The 19,518-nt window shown below is 41.5% G+C and overlaps 1 protein-coding gene across 1 annotated transcript in view; it reads left to right on the plus strand.

Moving 5' to 3' along the window:
* LOC106588171 (ephrin-A3) overlaps positions 1 to 10,046 on the plus strand; it is a 103,930-nt gene extending 93,884 nt beyond the window's left edge. Inside the window, exons 2-5 of the mRNA XM_014176893.2 lie at positions 2,471 to 2,781; positions 3,400 to 3,465; positions 5,293 to 5,367; positions 7,572 to 10,046. Coding sequence (XP_014032368.1) covers positions 2,471 to 2,781; positions 3,400 to 3,465; positions 5,293 to 5,367; positions 7,572 to 7,690 — 571 coding nt within the window. The 3' untranslated portion in view covers positions 7,691 to 10,046. The remainder of the gene's footprint in view (positions 1 to 2,470; positions 2,782 to 3,399; positions 3,466 to 5,292; positions 5,368 to 7,571) is intronic.
* The last annotated feature ends 9,472 nt before the right edge of the window (positions 10,047 to 19,518 follow it).

A 19,518-nucleotide genomic window follows, 5' to 3' on the forward strand; every position in this document is an offset into this window, starting at 1 on the left:
TGTGTGTGTGTGTGTGTGTGTGTGTGTGTGTGTGTGTGTGTGTGTGTGTGTGTGTGTGTGTGTGTGTGTGTGTGTGTGTGTGTGTGTTTGTTTGCGTGCATTGCATGTGTGTGCGCTTGTGTGTGTTGGCGCGCGCACATGTGTGAGGTTTCGCTCGTGTGCGTGTGCGTTTGCTCATTTTGTGTGTATGTGAGAGAGGAGAGTGAGATTGTAAGAGTAAAGAGAGAGAGAAAAAACCCTAGGGCTGAATGCAACTCAATACTGCCGCCTACTGTTACATAATAGTCAATACAGCTCCAGTTGTTGCAGATTTCCCCTGCCATTTATCCTGACACAGATTCCCACCCACAGCTAAGGATTCCTCACATCTCATCAATTGTCCTCTCTATCCCTTCAGGATAGGTGTAATGAGTTTGTATAATAATACTTCGTACAATTACGATAATGAATATACATAGTATGATAAACAGCCATCCCACTGGGCACAGACGTCAGTTCAACGTCTTGTTTTGATTTACATTTGGTTGAGGTGTCAACTAACATGAATTCAATGTAAAATCAGCCACAAAAATTCACCATGCCATTGGATTTAGGTTAAAAGGTGGGTGAAAAAAATAAAAACGTTGATGACTTGTTGTTAATCAAATCAGTTGTCCACGTTGATTCAACGTCATCACATTGAATTTATTGGTTGAAATTATGTGGAAACAACGTTGATTCAAACCAGTTTTTGCCCATCAGGATATCAAGCCATGTCATGGTGGCAGGATGTTACATTATGTCACAATCATCTTCTCCCCTAAGGCTACAGGAACACGAGCATTTCGCTACACCTGCAATAACATCTGCTGAACATGTGTATGCAGCTAATAAAATATGATTTGATTTACAGTGATGACTGTATACACACATGCATGGATGCACGCACACACACACACTTCACATGTCCCAACCCAAGACTGATCTTCTGTACCTGCTAACACACTGGTACACTGTGTTCGGTCACCGTAGGCACATGGAACCTAGCCCCTTCACGTCAGTGTATCCCTCCTCCCTGTGGTAGAAGAGCCACTTAGCCAATTACATGATCTTCTTCCGCTTCACTGACCCAGACTATGTCATGCTCATGAGAATGGCAGGGACTTAAAACATGAAAAGTACTGCACCTAAACTGATATCTGGTGTTTGAAAGGTTTTCAATGTTAACCCAATGAAAGTGATGATGCACAGAACTTGCTTTAAAACAGAATAGAAATTGTTTATTTGGAGAGATTCGAAACAGGAGGAGACAGAGTAGTGAATGTGGAACAGGTGGAAGCGGGAATTGAACCCCCGACTTCTGTGGAATTTCATTGGAATTTTAGACACTCAACCATACAGCCACACTGTTTTAAAGAAAATAAAAAAATAAACTGGGATGAATTGAAATTGGAAAAAACAAGAACAATCAACATATTGTATACTTAATCAAAATAAATGTAAGTCATTTCAATAATTTCTTAATTTCATTTTACCCAAAAATGTAATACTAAATCCAACTTAATGTTGCTCTAAATGTAAGTATCTTTTATGAAGAATGTTTTGTGATTTTACTCATTGGAAGTCTGGTTTTAATCTCCTTGCACTTCCTATCTTGCCACATGGCTCTTGCCAACATTTTTAGACTAGGATTCTTATACACAATGATGTATGTTCGAAGAAAGAAAAGTAACTTCTATATTAGTGTTAATCAACTTGTTGTGCCATGAGGTGTATCCTGCAACGCTTGCTGTAAAACCTGTAGTTTCTGTTGGTGCATTGAGCACTGTGCTCAATAATGCCTAACAAAATGGGTTAAACTATATAGACTAAAAACTAGACTAAACTATGTTGATATAGAAATCAATGTTAAACATTAAAATAGTCTAGAAGAAGTGATCGAATTCTGCACTAGACAGGATTTGAAACACAATAATAGTGTTTAGAAGCTATAGAGAGAGGAATAGACACCAAAAGAGAAGGTATTTATTTCTGCCCTAAACAGAACTCGAAACACCAAAACAGTGTTTTCAACCATTGTCGGTAGTGCTCCCAGTCCCTGGCAAGGTTGTGTTACAACACACCATGTAATGATTCAAAACATCTCAGAATAATGTTTCAATACTCCAGCAAAGTTAAGGTTTCATCTCCCTCGTGTTGGTGGCAGCTCAGTTGCCACTAGTTTTGTTGTTACAAGCACTTGATTGTAACAGGGTGAGTTTTATAGTATGCTCTTACTCATCCATGTATTTATTCTCTCTCATCTCTATTTCTCTCCTTCTCTCTCCTATTTTTCTGACTTTATTTCTTCTTCCTCTCTCTCCTCTCTCACTCTCTCCTTCTCTCCTTTCTCTCGCTCTCTCGCCCTTCTCTCTCTCTCCCTCTCTCTCTGTCCCTCCTGCTCTCATTACCCCTCCCTCTCTCTCCCTCTCTCCGTCCCCCCTCTCTCCAGTCTACGGAGGGAGGGCTACACAGTGCAGGTGGCAGTGAACGACTACCTGGACATCTACTGCCCGCATTACAACACTACCGCCACTAGCCAGCGGGGGACGCTGGAGCGCACAGTGGCTGAGCAGTACGTCCTCTACATGGTTAGCTACCGTGGCTACCGCACCTGCGACCCCCAGATGGGCTTCAAGCGCTGGGAGTGCAACCGGCCGCACGCGCCCCACGCGCCCATCAAGTTCTCTGAGAAGTTCCAGCGCTACAGCGCCTTCTCCCTGGGCTACGAGTTCAACGTGGGCCACGAGTACTACTACATATGTGAGTGGAATATTGCTATACTAAGTCTCTATAGGAGTACAATATTTATGTAATGATGATTGTACTACTACATCTGTAAGTGGTGGAGCTGAGGTACTCTTTCTCTATATTTATATATTGTTATAGTTGAGTAATGGAAATGGATTGCATGGGCTATCTGTATAGCGCTTTCCCAAGTGTACCAAGTGCAGGCACTTTACATTGTAAGTTACACTTCAGCCATTACCAATGTGTAGCACCCACCCACATACCTTAGTAAGTTAGAGTTGGACAATTACAGCATATCGTTGTGAGTCGTTGAACTACATTAGTTCATTTAACTCTTACACCACAATCCTAAATATACTTCCTTCCCTGTGAATAAACATACCACTAATAGCTGTGTTAAACTGCTGTAAAAATAGCGGTTTAACATTTGACTTTGTATTCGTCCCAAATGGCACCCTACTCCCTGTTTAGTGCACTATTTTTGACCAGGGCCTATAGGCTCTGGTCAAAAGTAGTGCACTATGTAGGGAATAGGGTGTCATTTGGGACACACATATGGACTCTGAGTGTTAGTTCATAGGCTGGCCTATAGATGGCACAAGGCTGACGTGTATCTGTATTCTGTTGAAGCCACGCCCACCCATCACCACGGACACAGCTGCCTGAGACTGAGAGTCTACGTCTGCTGCTCCACAGGTGGGTCTCGCTCTCTGTTTCTTTCTTCCTCCCTCTACCTCGTATACATACACACACACAGTCACACACACTCTCACGCATGCACTCACACACACCCAGCTGTTTTTGTGAAATTTTCACCATTCAAAATTGTATTTTCCTTAACCCCTAAACCGAGCCCTAACCCTTAACCTTAACCCCCAAAACCCTAAACCTAACCCTAACCCCAAAAACTCTAAACCTAACCCTAACCCCAAAACCCTAAACCCAACCCTAACCCTAACCCTAACCCTTAAGCTTAAAATAGCATTTGAACAAATGCAGGACCTGGAAAAGAAATCCTACCTTTTCAGGACATTAAGGTGAAATGTTACAACATTGGGGTCCTGATAATGTAGGAAAACAAGTACACACACGCACACACGCGCGCGCACGCACACACACACACACACACACACACACACACACACACACACACACACACACACACACACACACACACAGGAGACCTGAGGCTACAGCTTCTGACAGTGCTTTCCCGGTGTTCTTATAGTGAGGTTATTTCTATCTCACTGTGTTCCAGGGTTGTATGATGTTCTATGTTATTCTATGTTTCCAGGGCTTTGATAGTGATGTTCAGTGTTGTTCTGGGTCTCAGTGCTCTGATAGTGTTTGATAGGAATGCGCTCTCTTCGATCCTGATGTGCTCTCTCTCCATCTGATTCTTTCCCTCTCTCTCTCCCCATTCCTCTTCTCTCTCTCTCCCCTCTCTCAGCATCTTTCCTCTTTATCTCTCTGTTTCCCTCTCTCTCTCCCCCACTTAACTCTCTCTGTTTCTGTCTCACACTCTCTCTCTCTCGCTTCTCAACATCTCCCCCTCTCGCTCATCTCCGCATCTCTCTGATAGTGACGTTCTGTGTTATTTTTACTCCAGTAGCCTCTCTCTCTCCTGCAGGCCTTTGATCAAAGCCCTGTGCTGAAAGCTCCCCCTACTTCTCTAACCTTGTCACCATTAATACATCCCACACTCAGGCCAGTGTCAGCTTCTGTGTACACATCACCTTAACCCCCTCTCCGAGTGTCAGGGCTAATCTATTGAAGTGTCCACTCGGAGAGTGTGTGTGTGTGTGTGTGTGTGTGTGTGTGTGTGTGTGTGTGTGTGTGTGTGTGCGCACGTGCGCGCGTGCACATGTTTTTGTAGAAAGTGTGTGTGTGTGTGTTTGTATGTGTGCGTCCTTGCGTGCGTGATTGCATGTGTGCGATAGTGTTACTTTACAAACCACAACCTTCACTCTGAACGGTCTGCTTAATAGCCTATCATCTGAACCCAATTGTTCTCTGCTATTCTCATTCCACTGTATCTCTGCCCTATCCCTTTTGTTTTGAGAGCATTCTTCTCTACAAATGCACATACTTACAATATGCCTCATATCGAACAGATTAACACACCGTACACTAGCTCCCTATCAATATGCTACATCCCTCTTTGCAGTGCAATATTATATGGGTAAGCCATGTGCATTCTCATTTAAACATTCACTGAGCTGATGTTAATGTAATACCAAGTCAAGGCTATCAGTGTGTGTAATACTTTCCCTCTCAGTGAATATGCCTTCATCTTCTGCTCGATAGCTTCGCCTCATAGGATATCTTCATGTACTGGACTGGAGTGTCCTGGCGTTCACACATTGTGCATCCAGAATGGCACCATATTCCCTTTATAGTGCACTACTTTTGACCAGGGACCATAGGGTGCAGTATATAGCACTATATAATTAGTGCAATATATAAAATAAGTAGTGTGGGCATTTTAATGACATTGTGTATTTGTGTTCCTCTCTGTCTAAGTCTCCCACGATGATGATTCCAGTCAGACCCCTCCTGACTACACATTCAGGCCCAATATCAAAATACACAACATCGGTGAGTACTCTCCCTGATGCTCTCTCGATCTCTTTCTGCATCTCACATTCTCTTTCTTTCTCTCTGTTACTCTTTCTCTCTCAAACACACACACAGTTGTCCTTCCTCAATTGTATCCTAGGTCTTCTAATGAATGGAAGATTCCTGTTTACCAAAGACTAGGAGGTGGAGGTGAACGAGTCGATGGTGCAATTGAGTGGTTATATAAACACCCTCGTTCTCTCTCTCTCTCTCTCTCTCTCTCTCTCTGAGAACCATTTAGCTTTGGCTGCTTCTGGGAGCTTGTGGCCAGCCGAGACGGGGCTAAAAGAGTGTGACCCGCATGAGATGGAAACTCAGACCAGGGCACAGGGGGGAAAGAGCCCCTGAGCTATAAGACTATTCTGAGAGAAAGGCTCAATGGTGCCTGGATGGCTCCACAGAGCACCCTAAATCATGACCGAGCTTAGGGGGAAAAAATGAACGGAAACGCATAGTCCAAACAACCCAGAATGCCTTGGGTATCCTAATACATCCTTCTGTACTTTGTGCATTAGTGACATCAACAGAAAGAGGACACAGTAGCAGACATGACTCATGACCCACAAACACTTGCGTAACACTGATGGCCTCACTAGCCACACTGACTGCCCAATTGCTCACCCACTGGACCTGTCTTGGCCTTGGATTAGCTTTACCCCACCCTTTCTCTCTTCTGATTGGTGTTTTTACTTCCTCTTCTGTCATATTTACAGTATGTTTCCTATTGGATGGGTCTCCATTTACCTGTATGTGAGTCAAAGAACACCCTAGAGCAGTGCTCCAGTTTACATCCCTAAGAACACCTACTGTAACAGCTCCAGTTTAGCTAGCACTACCTTACACAATCAGGAACACTATTCTATGGTACGAACTCACTCACCGCCCCTCCCGAACTGAGATAACATACTGATAAATACCTTGTCAACTAATCTCATAGAGTTAGATAAAGGACTCATCCTTGTATTTGTGCAATTATGGCATCTGTGACAGCATGGGCAGCGCCATTGAGGCTATCTCTATGGTAAAGTAATCAATGTTATTTTCTTTTGTGTTTGAAAAAAGCATAAAGCTAATATTGGTGATTTACCGCCACCTGCAGTGCTAGAGACCTGAATCTTTTGTGTCATTCATTTATTGTGGCCACTAGATGGCGGTGAAATAGCTTAAAGCCATTTAGTAACCATAGGCCATCCAATTTAAAGAAGAAGACAATGCTCTGATCATTGGCTGATCGCTCCACACCCATAAGAATCCCCACCCAGTTGACTACTTTAAAATGGTGGAAGCCCTCAATGTCCATGCTAAAAGGGGTTATATCCTATCTCTATCTAACTCTATGGGTAAATCTACCTTTCAGCTGGAACAGTCTGTTTAGCACAGGCACTCAGGCCCTATCACTTTACCATATGACTTTATTTACCCACGTCACTGGTGTGGATGTCAGGGCTATGTGTCATCGTCGTAGCCGACAGACATGTTTCCTAATGTTTCGATGAATGGCTTTGACGTGGCAGAAGCACAGTCAAACCAGTCGAGTTGGATGCTGTTCCTTCTCTTGAGTCGACGAAAACAAATTCCAGACATTTCCACAAAAAGTGGAATGAGACAGGCGCCAAGTGTCATTCTTCTGTGTCTATACCCGGATTCTCGCTGTATCAGTGTCACACCTTGTGTGTGTCTCTCTTATCACGTTAACTCTTCACTGTCTGTCCCCATAGGGGCCTATAGGGAGGCTCAGGATTCTTCTCACACATCCCAGGCTTACATTGAGAATGAGATGTATTTTTTCCCTGTTCTCTCTCTCTTTCTCTTACCCTCCAGCTAATGTAGGATTGTGCCTAATCAATGGGTTGGTTCTATAGCAATTTCATTTAATTGCAAATCCTGCTAGATGAAGCTAAATCGGTAGAATAAAAAGATCCATACATTTAAAAGATGAACAACAAAGTGTGTTTATTCCTCCTCCCAAGAGGGAATAGGTCATCACATGTAGCAGCGCTGATGATAATTGGTGATTTGTGTTAAATTGCTCTATGTTTGTTCTCTGCATTATTTGTATGCATTGCACAACATCGGCTGTAGATTGATTTAGTTAATGTGTCATTTGATGTTCTCTCTCGCTCTCTCTCTCTCTCCCTCTCTCTCTGCCTCTCTCTCTCTCTCTCTCACCCTCTCTCACCCAGATGAATTTAACCCTGAAATTCCCAAACTGGAGAAGAGCGTCAGTGGCAGCAGCCCATCACGCGATCGCCTTCTGCTCACCGTGGCAACATTGCTCATCTCCGCCCTCCTGGTGTCCTAGCAACTGTCTCCCCGAGTGACATCACATGGATACCTGGACCGCTTGGCCTGAAGGGCTCTGTATTCACTAACCCTGGGTTCAATTAGAAAGTGGGAGTAAACCAAGGAAAGGACACATAATTCAACCAAACAAAAGCCAGAATTACAATCAATTCGACACAACCATAAAAAACAGGACTTACTCTCGGATCGTACTAACTTAAGGAGAGGCCTTTAAAATCTGCCGTTTTGCCCTTGAGCAAGGCAGTTAATCCCCAAAAACAACTGCTCCCCAGGTACCGATGACGTAGATTAAGGCAGCCCCCTGCACCTCTCTGAGTCAGGGTTGGGGTTAAATGCGAAGACACAATTCAGTTGTGCAACTGACTAGGTATCCCCTTTCACTTTCCTTTCCCTTTTTCAAGTCTATCTCAACTCACCTCTAATCACCGTTGGTACACAGTTTGTGCGACATGATGTCTTCGGTTCATGTGTTGTCAGACATACACTATGTGCATATGTGCCACCGCATTTCATGCATTTGGTATGCCACCACAAGGACCAATAGCAGAAAATGGCATTCAGACTTATAGACATGACACTTCCATCATACCTAGGCTGCCTCTGGCTACACATATGCAGTTAAAGTAGGACATGTGCAGTGGGATTTGTAATGGGATGTACACAACCATACAGGAGTATGGCTGCCTGTCCATCTGCTAAGGAACTCACTTGACATTGCCTTCAGCTAGTCCCAATATGGAGGACCTTTGAGCTTTGTGGAGTAGGATGGACTGGGCTCCACTGAGCGTGCCCAATAGACTGGGGACTGTAGGCCTCCAATGGGCTTTCAGGACTGGACTCAGCTGGACTTGGCTGTGCTGCAGTACTGTGGACCATGCTGGACTCTGCCGAGATTCACTGTACTGTGCTATGCCATATACTTGCAGCCATTTCTCTACACTGCTGCCATTCTACCAGATGTTAACCCATCTTTTACTGTCATGGTGGTGTTGACTGGAAATATTTTGAGAAAATCTCTATAAGGCTTTCGAGTACCATTATCCATCTCCTCCAGATATTCTCTAACCTTGGCTTTGTGGTGCATAGAAAGGTCCGAAGCCCACATGTCAAGGACAAAATAGACGGTGCCCTCCAAGAACTGGTCCTAGATCTGTCCTAGATCTGAGACTCTGGACCTTTGCTTTTAGAGCATTTCCAGAAGCACACATCTGTGTTTTTGCTATATACATTTACCCATAACACTTTGAATGGGTTCCAGGTACCAACATTTTATCAACAGTCAACAGAGTGGTTTCTAATACCACAAATTACAATATGAAACATTTCACAATAACAAATTCCCTACAAATCCAGACCTGATTTATTAAAAAAAAAAATCCCGTCACTTTTAAAGGTTCCCGAATCAGGGCTGGTCATTATTGCAATCCCAGCCACCGTGGTAACGACCAATACAGTCGCCAGAGTGCCACAGGTGCCTGACTGTGATTTGTGTCACAGATTACTTTAGCCGCCATTTTGTAAACATGTGTGAATGTGCAAACAGACAGCAGTCCTCTGATGTACTGTTTTATACTATAAAGTCGGACAATATCAGGATTGCATTATCGATGACAATGCTGTATGGTTTATTAACATTTTAATTTTTTAAGTATGTTATTTATTGATTTGCTTGTTTATTTATGTACATTTTCAAGTATTTTTTCATTATTAAGCTACTGTGCCAAACTCAATTTTTTTTTTGCTAAAGCATTTGCTTCTGTTAAGTACAGTACATGGATATGTGCCGGTTAAGACTATTGAGGAGAGATGTAAACTCTTCTTCTCACTTGTTATAAAGCATCACATTTAACCATAAAATGTATGGCAACAGCACGGAGGAAATAAGAGTACAGGTGATACCGGATAAAAGACGTCACCCCTTCAGTGCTGAAGTTAAACATTTTGACACAAGAAATGAAGATAGTGCATTGTAATGTGACTTTATATGCATACTGGTAGGGACAGAATGTATGTGTGTGTGTGCGTGCGTGAGAGAGAAAAGGCATATCCTTGCACATTTGTGTGAGTTATGTATGTATTAGGAGTGTGATTGTCCGCGCTTTCGAGTATGTGTGCATTTTAGACTTTTGGTATTCGTTGAAGGACTTGTTTGTAGGATCTGAATATGCAAGCGTGTATGAGAGAGAGAGAAAGAGAGAGAGTGAGAGAGAGAAAGAGAGAGTGAGTGTGTGCTTCAGCAATGTTAGTTTATGTTAGGATTTTAAAAAAGCATTTACTAACGTTGGAGACAACAACAAGAATTGTGTTTACCTTTGACAAGAATCAATAAAAAAAACATGTCAACTGAACCAAGAATGACGATTGTTAAAATAATGACAATAAAAATCTTACTTTTAGCAAAAGTCTTCATACATGTATATCCTAAATTCATTTGTTTAGTTGCTATGTTGTTTCGTCAGGAACATTCTGTATAAGAATGTTCTCCATTTATCTTTATTATCCTTCTTTGCTCTTCTTCTATCTCACCTGCACCTACCCTTGCCCTTCACTTTCTCTTTCAGTTTGCGTTTATATGTTTACCTTCCCTTTCTGTTTGGTCCTTGTCTGTTCCTGTTAAGATCTTGCTCCCCCAGTCCCTCACACTATATTATACTAATTTAAAGTATCCTACATACTAGGGCTGCACAATTAATCTTTTTTTTTATTATTGCAATATTGACGTGCAACTTCTTCATATACACTGAGCAAAAATATAAACACAACATGCAAAGTGTTGGTCCCATGTTTCATGAGCTGAAATAAAACATCCCAGAAATGTTCCATAAGCACAAAAAGCTTATTTCTCACAAATGATGTGCACAAATCTGTTTACAAACCTGTTAGTAAGCATTTTATCCTTTGCCAAGATAATCCATCCACCTGATAGGTGTGGCATATCAAGAAGCTGATTAAACAGCATGATCATTACACAGGTGCACCTTGTGCTGGTGACCACTCTAAAATGTGCAGTTTTGTAACACAACACAATGTCACAGATGTCAAAATTTTTTAGGGAGCGTGCAATTGGCATGCTGACTGCAGGAATGTTCACCAGAGCTGTTGCCAGAGAATATAATGTTAATTTCTCTACCATAAGCCGCCTCCAACATCGTTTTAGAGAACCAGCCTTACAACTGCAGGCCACATGTATGGTGTTGTGTGGACGAGCGGTTTGCTGACATCAATGTGCCCCATGGTTGCGGTGGAGTTATGGTATGGGCAGGCATAAGCTACATACAATGAACACAATTGCATTTTATCGATGGCAATTTGAATGCACAGAGATACCATGATGAGATCCTGAGGCCCATTGTTGTGCCATTCATCCGCCACCATCACCTCATGTTTCAGCATGATAATGCACAGCCCCATGTCATAAGGATCTGTACACAATTCCTGGAAACTGAAAATGACCAAGTTCTTCCATGACCTGCATACTCACCAGACGTGTCACCCGTTTTCTCTATTATACTATTGGTTTGTGTATCTTTATCTCTGAAAAATTCTAGTTAATCCTTGTTCACACTGGCAGTTGGAAGTAACTCAAATAAAAAAATGTGCATATCCGATTCGAATCAGTTATTTTTCCTGCAGTCTGAACAGCCAAAAAGCACATGGAATCGGATATTTCAAGCCACACTTCGAACAACCATCATAGGTGGTTTGAATTCAGATACCAATCTTGTTGCTTGCTAGGTACTCTGTTGACATTTTGACACGAACATGTGGTAGCTAACTAGCTTGTTAATTGTTTACAAACAAATTAGTAAATGTGCTAGAAAGCTTAACAGTAATATAGCTAGCTAGTTGACTGCTGTGGCTAGCCCAAAATGAATCATTTTGAAAGTTGGATCATCTTATCCATTTGAGGTTTTAAAAGTGTTCTTACACTATGATTTTGAACATTCAAAGCAACTGGGAAACGTCCATGGCAGGCATTGTTGTCACCTTAGCTTGCTATATACCTAACTTCTGAACGATAGGGAGCACGAGGACCAACACCAATCAGCCTTCACTACTGCGGACACACCCATCGTTACTATGACAACTAGCATAGCCATGTCAGCAAATGACTGCTGTCTGAACACACACAATTTAAATTTGGTCAGTTGCTGTTTGGATAGTCAGTTGTTTGGACAGTACGGATTCAAAAACGGATTAGAAAAAAATTACTGATTTTAGCATTTAGGCCTGCAGTGTGAACAAGGCTTTAGTTAGTCTTAGCAAGCGCCAATCCTAATGCTAATCGCTAACTAGCTAACTGGCTATCTAAATGCACTAAACAAGCAGAGATTCTGTAGGGGGGGGAATCTGGCTAATACAGGCTGCTACCAGTGGTGGTGTCAGCATGTTGTTTGTGCAATCACATGTTCTGAATCAGACTGGAAGCATAATCGAAAACCTTTGTCTGAATGTAACATTCATTCAAATTTAATTAGGGTCCCCTGGGAAACACTGACAAACCCTTTGGTTACTAGTACCCTGTCACAACAACTCCTATACCTGTCTTTTTCATTCGTTGTCATGCCAAACAACACCAACCATAGAATTACAGTGCAATCAGAAAGTATTCAGACCCCTTGACTTTTTCCACATTTTGTTACGTTTCAGCCTTATTCTAAAATGGATTATATGTATTTTTTCCCTCATCAATCTACACACAATACCCCCTAATGACAAACCAAATACAGGTTTTTCAAAATGTTGGTAAACAGAAATACCTTATTTATATAAGAATTCAGACCCTTTGCTTTGAGACTCGAAATTGAGCTCAGGTGCATCCTGTTTCCATTGATCATCCTTACGATGCTTCTAGAACTTGTTTGGAGTCCACCTGTGGTAAATTCAATGGATTGGACATGATTTGGAAAGGCACACACCTGTCTATGTAAGGTCCCACAGTTGACAGTGCATGTCAGAGCAAAAACAAAGCCATTAGGTCGAAGGAATTGTCCTTAGAGCTATGAGACATGATTATGTCAAGGCACAGATCTGGGGAAGGGTGAAGTGGCGTCCATCTTTCTTAAATGGAAGAAGTTTGGAACCACCAAGACTCTTCATAGAGCTGGCTGCCCGGTCAAACTGAGCAATAGGGGGAGAAGGCCCTTGGTGAGGGAGGTGACCAAGAATCCAATGGTCACTTTGACAGAGCTCCAGAGTTCCTTTGTGGAGATGGGAGAACCTTTCAGAAGGACAACCATCTCTGCAGCACTCTACCAATCAGGCCTTTATGGTAGAGTGGCCAGACGGAAGCCACTCCTCAGTAAAAAGGCGCAGGATAGCCCGCTTGGAGTTTGCCAAAAGGTACCTAAAGTACTCTCAGACCATAAGAAAAAACATTCTCTGGTCTGATGAAACCAAGATTGAACTCTTTGGCCTGAATGCCAAGCGTCACGTCTGGAGGAAACCTTCACTATCCCTACAGTGAAGCATGATGGTGGCAGCATCATGCTGTGGGGATGGTTTTCAGTGAGAGGGACTGGATCGAGGGAAAGATGAATGGAGCAAAGTACAGAGAAATCCTTGATGTAAACCTGCTCCAGAGTGCTCAGGACCTCAGACTAGGGCAAAGGTTCACCTTCCAACAGGACAAAGACCCTAAGCACACAGCCAAGACAACACAGGAGTGGCTTCGGTACAAGTCTCTGAATGTCCTTGAGTGGCCCAGCCAGAGCCCAGACTTGAACCTGATCGAACATCTCTGGAGACACCTGAAAATAGCTATGCAGCAACGCTCCCCATATCCAACCTGACAGAGCTTGAGAGGATCTGCAAAGAATGGGAGAAACTCCCCAAATACAGGTGTGCCAAGCTTGTACCATCACACCCACGGAGACTGAAGGCTGTAATCGCTGTCAAAGGTGCTTCAACAAAGTGCTGAGTAAACCGTCGGAATACTTATGTAAATGTGATATTTCGATTTTGTATTTTTTATACATTTGCAAAAATTCTAAAAACGTTTTTTGCTTTGCCATTATGAGGTTTCGTGTGTAGATTGATGAGGGTAAAAAAATATTCAATACATTTTAGAATAAGGCTGCAACGTAACAAAATGTTGAAAAAATCAAGGGGTCTAAATACTTTCCGAATGCACTGCATATGCGATATAGCAGACGCTTTTATCCAAAGCGACTTAGTCATATGCATACAATTTTTACGTATGGGTGGTCCTGGTGACCCAAGTGTTTTGATCTAAATTGCAATTAAAATCAAAATCGCAATAGCTGGGTAAATTTTTTTCAGATCGTGCAGCCGTACTACCTACAGACACGCACCACCATCATCCTTTGTTACTTACCCTTTCAGCTTCAACATGATCACCTTCATCACATGGCCTGTGCTTACAGTGATATATCTCTACTTGAGGGCTCAAACGCAGCACCCATAAATCATAATGACAGCGTGGGGAAAACCAACCTACTGCTCCATCTCTATCTCTCTCCCGATTCGCTCGCTCTGCTCTCCACCAAACACCTACAAGCTATTCATGTCTCCACACATCTATCTCCCTCAGTCTCTCTCTCTGTCCCTCCACCACACCGTCCCTTGCTCCATGTGCCCTTATCAGTTTCTCTCTAATCTTTGTACGCAAACCAGAAAGAAGTCAACAAAAGGGATTGACATCTATCAGATGCTCTTAATATCCATCACGTCAGAGAGTAAAGGGGGCAGATTAGATCTCTCTTTCATGTTTTATGTCAGTGTTTCCCAATCCTGGAACTGGGGAATCAAAAGGTGGACATTTTTGTTTTTGCCCTATCACTACTGTACTGTAATACACCTGATTCAGGCTCAATGATGAGCGTATTAGTTAAATCAGGTGTGTTCGTGCTAGAGCAACTAAAATAAATCAGGTAACACTTTATTTGGATAGTCTGTAGAGCATCTACAGATGGACTATCTATAGACTATAATAGTAACATTTCAACCAACTATCTACTAACCCTAACCTTAGCCCTTACGCTAACCTTAACCCCCATCCTTACCCTAATCTTAACCCTCTTCAGCGAGGGTTTTTTCATCTGTTTGTGACAAAAAGAAATGACGAAGTCTTCGCCCCTTAGTTGGTGATAGGTCAACAGTAGGGATTCTTTAATTAAGTATTTGTTGTCATTCAACTAGAGAAATCATTTTCATGCACATTTTTTCACTTGAGAAATACCGTACCAAACATCTTAGTTAGATTTTGCACGAGTAAAATTGCACGACTAAGATCTCCTCTACAAAAACATAAACATTTATTACAGAGTTATCTTAGATGAATTAACTATTTTGAGGCGTCTCAAGATGGACTAACAGTACTATTGAGGCTTTTTCTTGTTTATCAATCAAAGGTATTTTAAGGGAGTATGCAAGCAGGCGCCAGCCGAACCGAAGCTGACACATTTTTCTAAACCTGGGCTCCCGAGTGGCGCAGTGGTCTAAGGCACTACATCTCAGTGCTAGAGGTGTCACTACAGCCACCCTGGTTCAAATCCTAGCTGTATCACAACCGGCCGTGATTGTGAGTCCCATAGTGTGGTGCACAATTGGCCCAGCGTTGTCTGGGTTTGGTTGGTGTAGGCAGTCTTTGTAAATAAGAATTTGTTCTTAACTGACTTGCCTGGTTCAATAAATAAAACATTTAGATAAATAAACCTAACCCTAAAGCATCTATCCACAGAATAACTTTCCAGACTGTCCAAATCAAGTGTGACCAAATTGCACCCCTTTGGGTCCCAAGCATCAGGACTGGAAAACACGGTTTTAATCATCATACCATACCCAAAAATTGCAAGCAGGAGAAAAGGGGAGAATTCTGATTTTGGCTTACTCTCTCTCTCTCTCTCCTTCTGCCTTTCACTCCCATTAGCTGGAGGTTAAAGAGTTTCAGAGAAGCATACACTGGAGTCTCATTGGGGGTATACTCAGTGTATATAGTTGTCATCTTGGCTCAATGCATGTATTAGGTCCTAGTCAGCCTACTTCCGACTTGTACATTCATTGAATACTTACATTTTTATGATTTATATCTGTTTTTTGGGGTTATGAGTAGGATGTAGCTATTTGGACTAAACTGGTTATAAGATAAGTCATCACTTTAAGAATAAATGCCTAATTTTGGCAGGTGTGGTATGGCGGGGTGAGTGACATGATTGCTTGTGTGTGCCACCTTCATTGTTATAAAAGCTCTTGCTTGACATTAGCCTGAGATTTGCATGCCTGGAGAATGTTTGGAAATTATGCTTAATCTTAGTTTGATTTTCAAAAGGAAGACTAAAAGCTCCATCAGTAGCCTACGAAGGGAGCTATAATTTAATACATTGACATCCTCCTGAATCGTCCTCCTTTTTCCCAAAAAGTATTTAACAAGTTCGTGATTGTGTCATTCTAAGAATATGGTGGCTTTCCTGTTCCCCGCCTTAACTACGAGGAAAAACACTTAAAAAGATATGTAGACAGCTATTTTGCAAACTATTTTTTATATATATCGTAGAAAATGGTCAGTAACAGGAAAATAGCTATTCCCTCGTGTCAGGAGTGGTGGTTAAGTGACATATTTTCAGTTAAACAAAAAACAAAAAAAATCTCCCATAGGAAAGTATTATACTGTTGTTATTAAGTGGATTACTTCAATTAAAATATCAACTAAATATTATAAATAATTTACAGGGATTTCATGTCACTGGTTATAAAAAAACACAATTTTAAAAATATGCAACATCCTTGCCAACATCTTACTGGGTCAAAGGTTCATTGCAGGTGGGCGGTTTTGAAAAGCATGTGGTGAGTCTGAACTCTGTCTTCATATGTTAAATCACTTAATCATGTGATTTGATCAATTATTTTACAAACAAATAATTCTCCCCTTACAATAAACTATATAACACCAGCAACACATCTTAAGGCTTCACATGAAATGACCAAATTAAAACAATTTTATGATTCATTTGGTCATTTCATGTGAAGCCTTAAGATGTGTCACTGGTGTTATATAGTTTATTGTAAGGGGAGAATAATGTTTTTGTAAAATAATTGATCAAATCGCATGATTAAGTGATTTATTTACCATTTAATCAAATCAAAATAAAAGTTAATTGGTCGCGTACACATATTTGCAGATGTTATGCAGGTGCAGCTAAATGCTTGTGGTTCTAGCTCCAACCATGCAGTAATAATACCTAGAAAACAATACAAAACAACATGCACATAATCCAAAATTAAAAATTAAAAAATGACGAAATATCAGAACGAGCAATGTCTGACTCCAGAATATGCTGTGTATAGACAGTATGGACAGTATTTGATGGTCTGTCGAGATTGGTGTTGAAGAACTTGACTGGCCTGCACAGAGCCCGGACCTCAACCCCATCGAACACCTTTGGGATGAATTGGAACGCCGACTGTGAGCCATTCTTAATCGTCTAAAATCAGTGCCCAACCTCACTAATGCTTTTGTGGCTGAATGGAAGCAAGTGCCCTTAGCAATGTTCCAACATCTAGTGGAAAGCCTTCCAAGAAGAGTGGAGGCTGTTATAGCGGCAAAGGGGGGACCAACACCATACTAATGCCCATGATTTTTGAATGAGCACCTTTGGTTGTCCACATACTTTTGGACATGTAGTTTATCTCCCTGGACTCATACAATAGCAGGGAGATTTCTTAGGTCCGGATTGGATGCATGTAGAAACTGTCCCATTATGGAGAATATCCTAGCTCTGTATATGAAATGAAGGACATGCGTATCTGGAGCATGTCTACTCCTTATATCTAATAAAATGTCAGATATCTGGAAATACAGTTGAAGTTAGAAGTTTAAATACACCTTAGCCAAGTACATTTAAACTCAGTTATTCACAATTCCTGACATTTAATCAGATACAAATTCCCTGTCTTAGGTCAGTTAGGATCACCACTTTCTTTTAAGAATGTGAAATGTCAGAATAATAGTAGAGAGAATAATTTATTTCAGCTTTTATTTCTTTCATCACATTCCCAGTGGGTCAGAAGTTTACAAACACTCTTTTAGTATTTGGTAGCATTGCCTTGAAATTGTTTAACTTGGGTCATACGTTTCGGGTAGCCTTCCACAAGCTTCCCATAATAAGTTGGGGGAATTTTGGCCCATTCCTTCTGACAGGGCTGGTGTAACTGAGTCAGGTTTCTAGGCCTCCTTGCTCGCACACGCTTTTTCAGTTCTGCCCACAAATCTTCTATAGGCTTGAGGTCAGGGCTTTGTGATGGCCACTCCAATACCTTGACTTTGTTGTCCTTAAGCCATTTTGCCACAACTTTGGAAGTATGCTTGGGGTCATTGTCCATTTGGAAGACCCATTTGCGACCAAGCTTTAACTTCCTGACTGATGTCTTGAGATGTTGCTTCAATATATCCACATCATTTTCCTTTCTCATGATGCCATCTATTTTGTGAAGTGCACCAGTCCTTCCTGCAGCAAACGCTGATTTCTTTAGATTTTCCCATGATGTCAAGCAAAGAGGCACTGAATTTGAAGGTAGGCCTTGAAATACATCCACAGGTACACCTCCAATTGACTCAAATAATGTCAATTAGCCTAACAGAAGCTTCCAAAGCCATGACATAATTTTCTGGAATTTTCAAATCTGTTTAAAGGCACAGTCAACTTAGTGTATGTAAACTTCTGACCCACTGGAATTGTGATACAGTGAATTACAAGTGAAATACTCTGTCTGTATACAATTGTTGGAAAAATGACTTGTGTCATGCACAAAGTAGATGTCCTAACCGACTTGCCAAAACTATAATTTGTTAACAAGAAATGTGTGGAGTGGTTGAAAAACGAGTTTTAATGACTCCAACCTAAGTGTTTGTACACTTCCGACTTCAACTGTATATAGATAAAGATATCCCCTGATATTGACCCTTTTCGCCCAGTGTGAGGACACGGCTTGGGATGCCGTCTGGCCCGTCAGTCTTGCAAGTATTAACACGCTAAATGACTTAGTCACATCGGCCACAGAGAACAAGAGCACACAGTCCTCGTGAGCGGAGGGCTGTGGCTCGACGTTGTTTTCCTCAAAGCGGGAAAAGAAGTTGTTTAGCTTATATGGGAGCGAGGGGTCAGTGTCCGTGATGCGGCTGGCTTTCCCTTAAGAATCCCTGCCACATATGGCTCGTGTCTGAGCCGTTGAATTCCAACTCCACTTTGTCCTTGTACTGTCGTTTTGCCTCTTTGATTGCCTTACAGAGGTCCTAGCTGGTCCGTTTCAAAAACAGTCTTGAAGCATAAATTCCGATTGGTCAGAGTTACTGTGTTGCTGCCATCTTAGATATGATATATTTTCTGCAGATTTGTCACTGGTTTAACCATCAATGGTGTTACTTTTCCCGCTGGTTTTAATTGAATATTCGAAAGATTTGTCACTGGTGTTACTGGTCACTGGTGTTACCATCACTGGTGTTATCATAGAAAAAATTAGTACTAATAAAGAATATTTCATAATATTATCGTTAACCTTTTCTGTCTTTGATTATATATGCAAATGAAATAGTAAAGTTACATTCTGGAAAGTCTGAATTGTCATTAAAATATAGCTAACCCCAGTGTCAAATAGGCAACAAGATTTATTTTGTATGTAATGTAGTAAAAATATCAAAATACATCAAGCTGTCATGTATGTTGATCTACATTGTTAAGGGGTTAACTATTAAAAGCTGTCATGTATGTTGATCTACATTGTTAAGGGGTTAACTATTATCTGAGTTTGTTAAAAATATTTTTTAAATTGGCTGGTCAAAAGCCACCAATTTCGTAGAACAACCCGATT

The sequence above is a fragment of the Salmo salar genome, chromosome ssa27 (genome assembly GCF_905237065.1).
Source record: "Salmo salar chromosome ssa27, Ssal_v3.1, whole genome shotgun sequence".
In the NCBI taxonomy this organism is placed as follows: domain Eukaryota; kingdom Metazoa; phylum Chordata; class Actinopteri; order Salmoniformes; family Salmonidae; genus Salmo; species Salmo salar.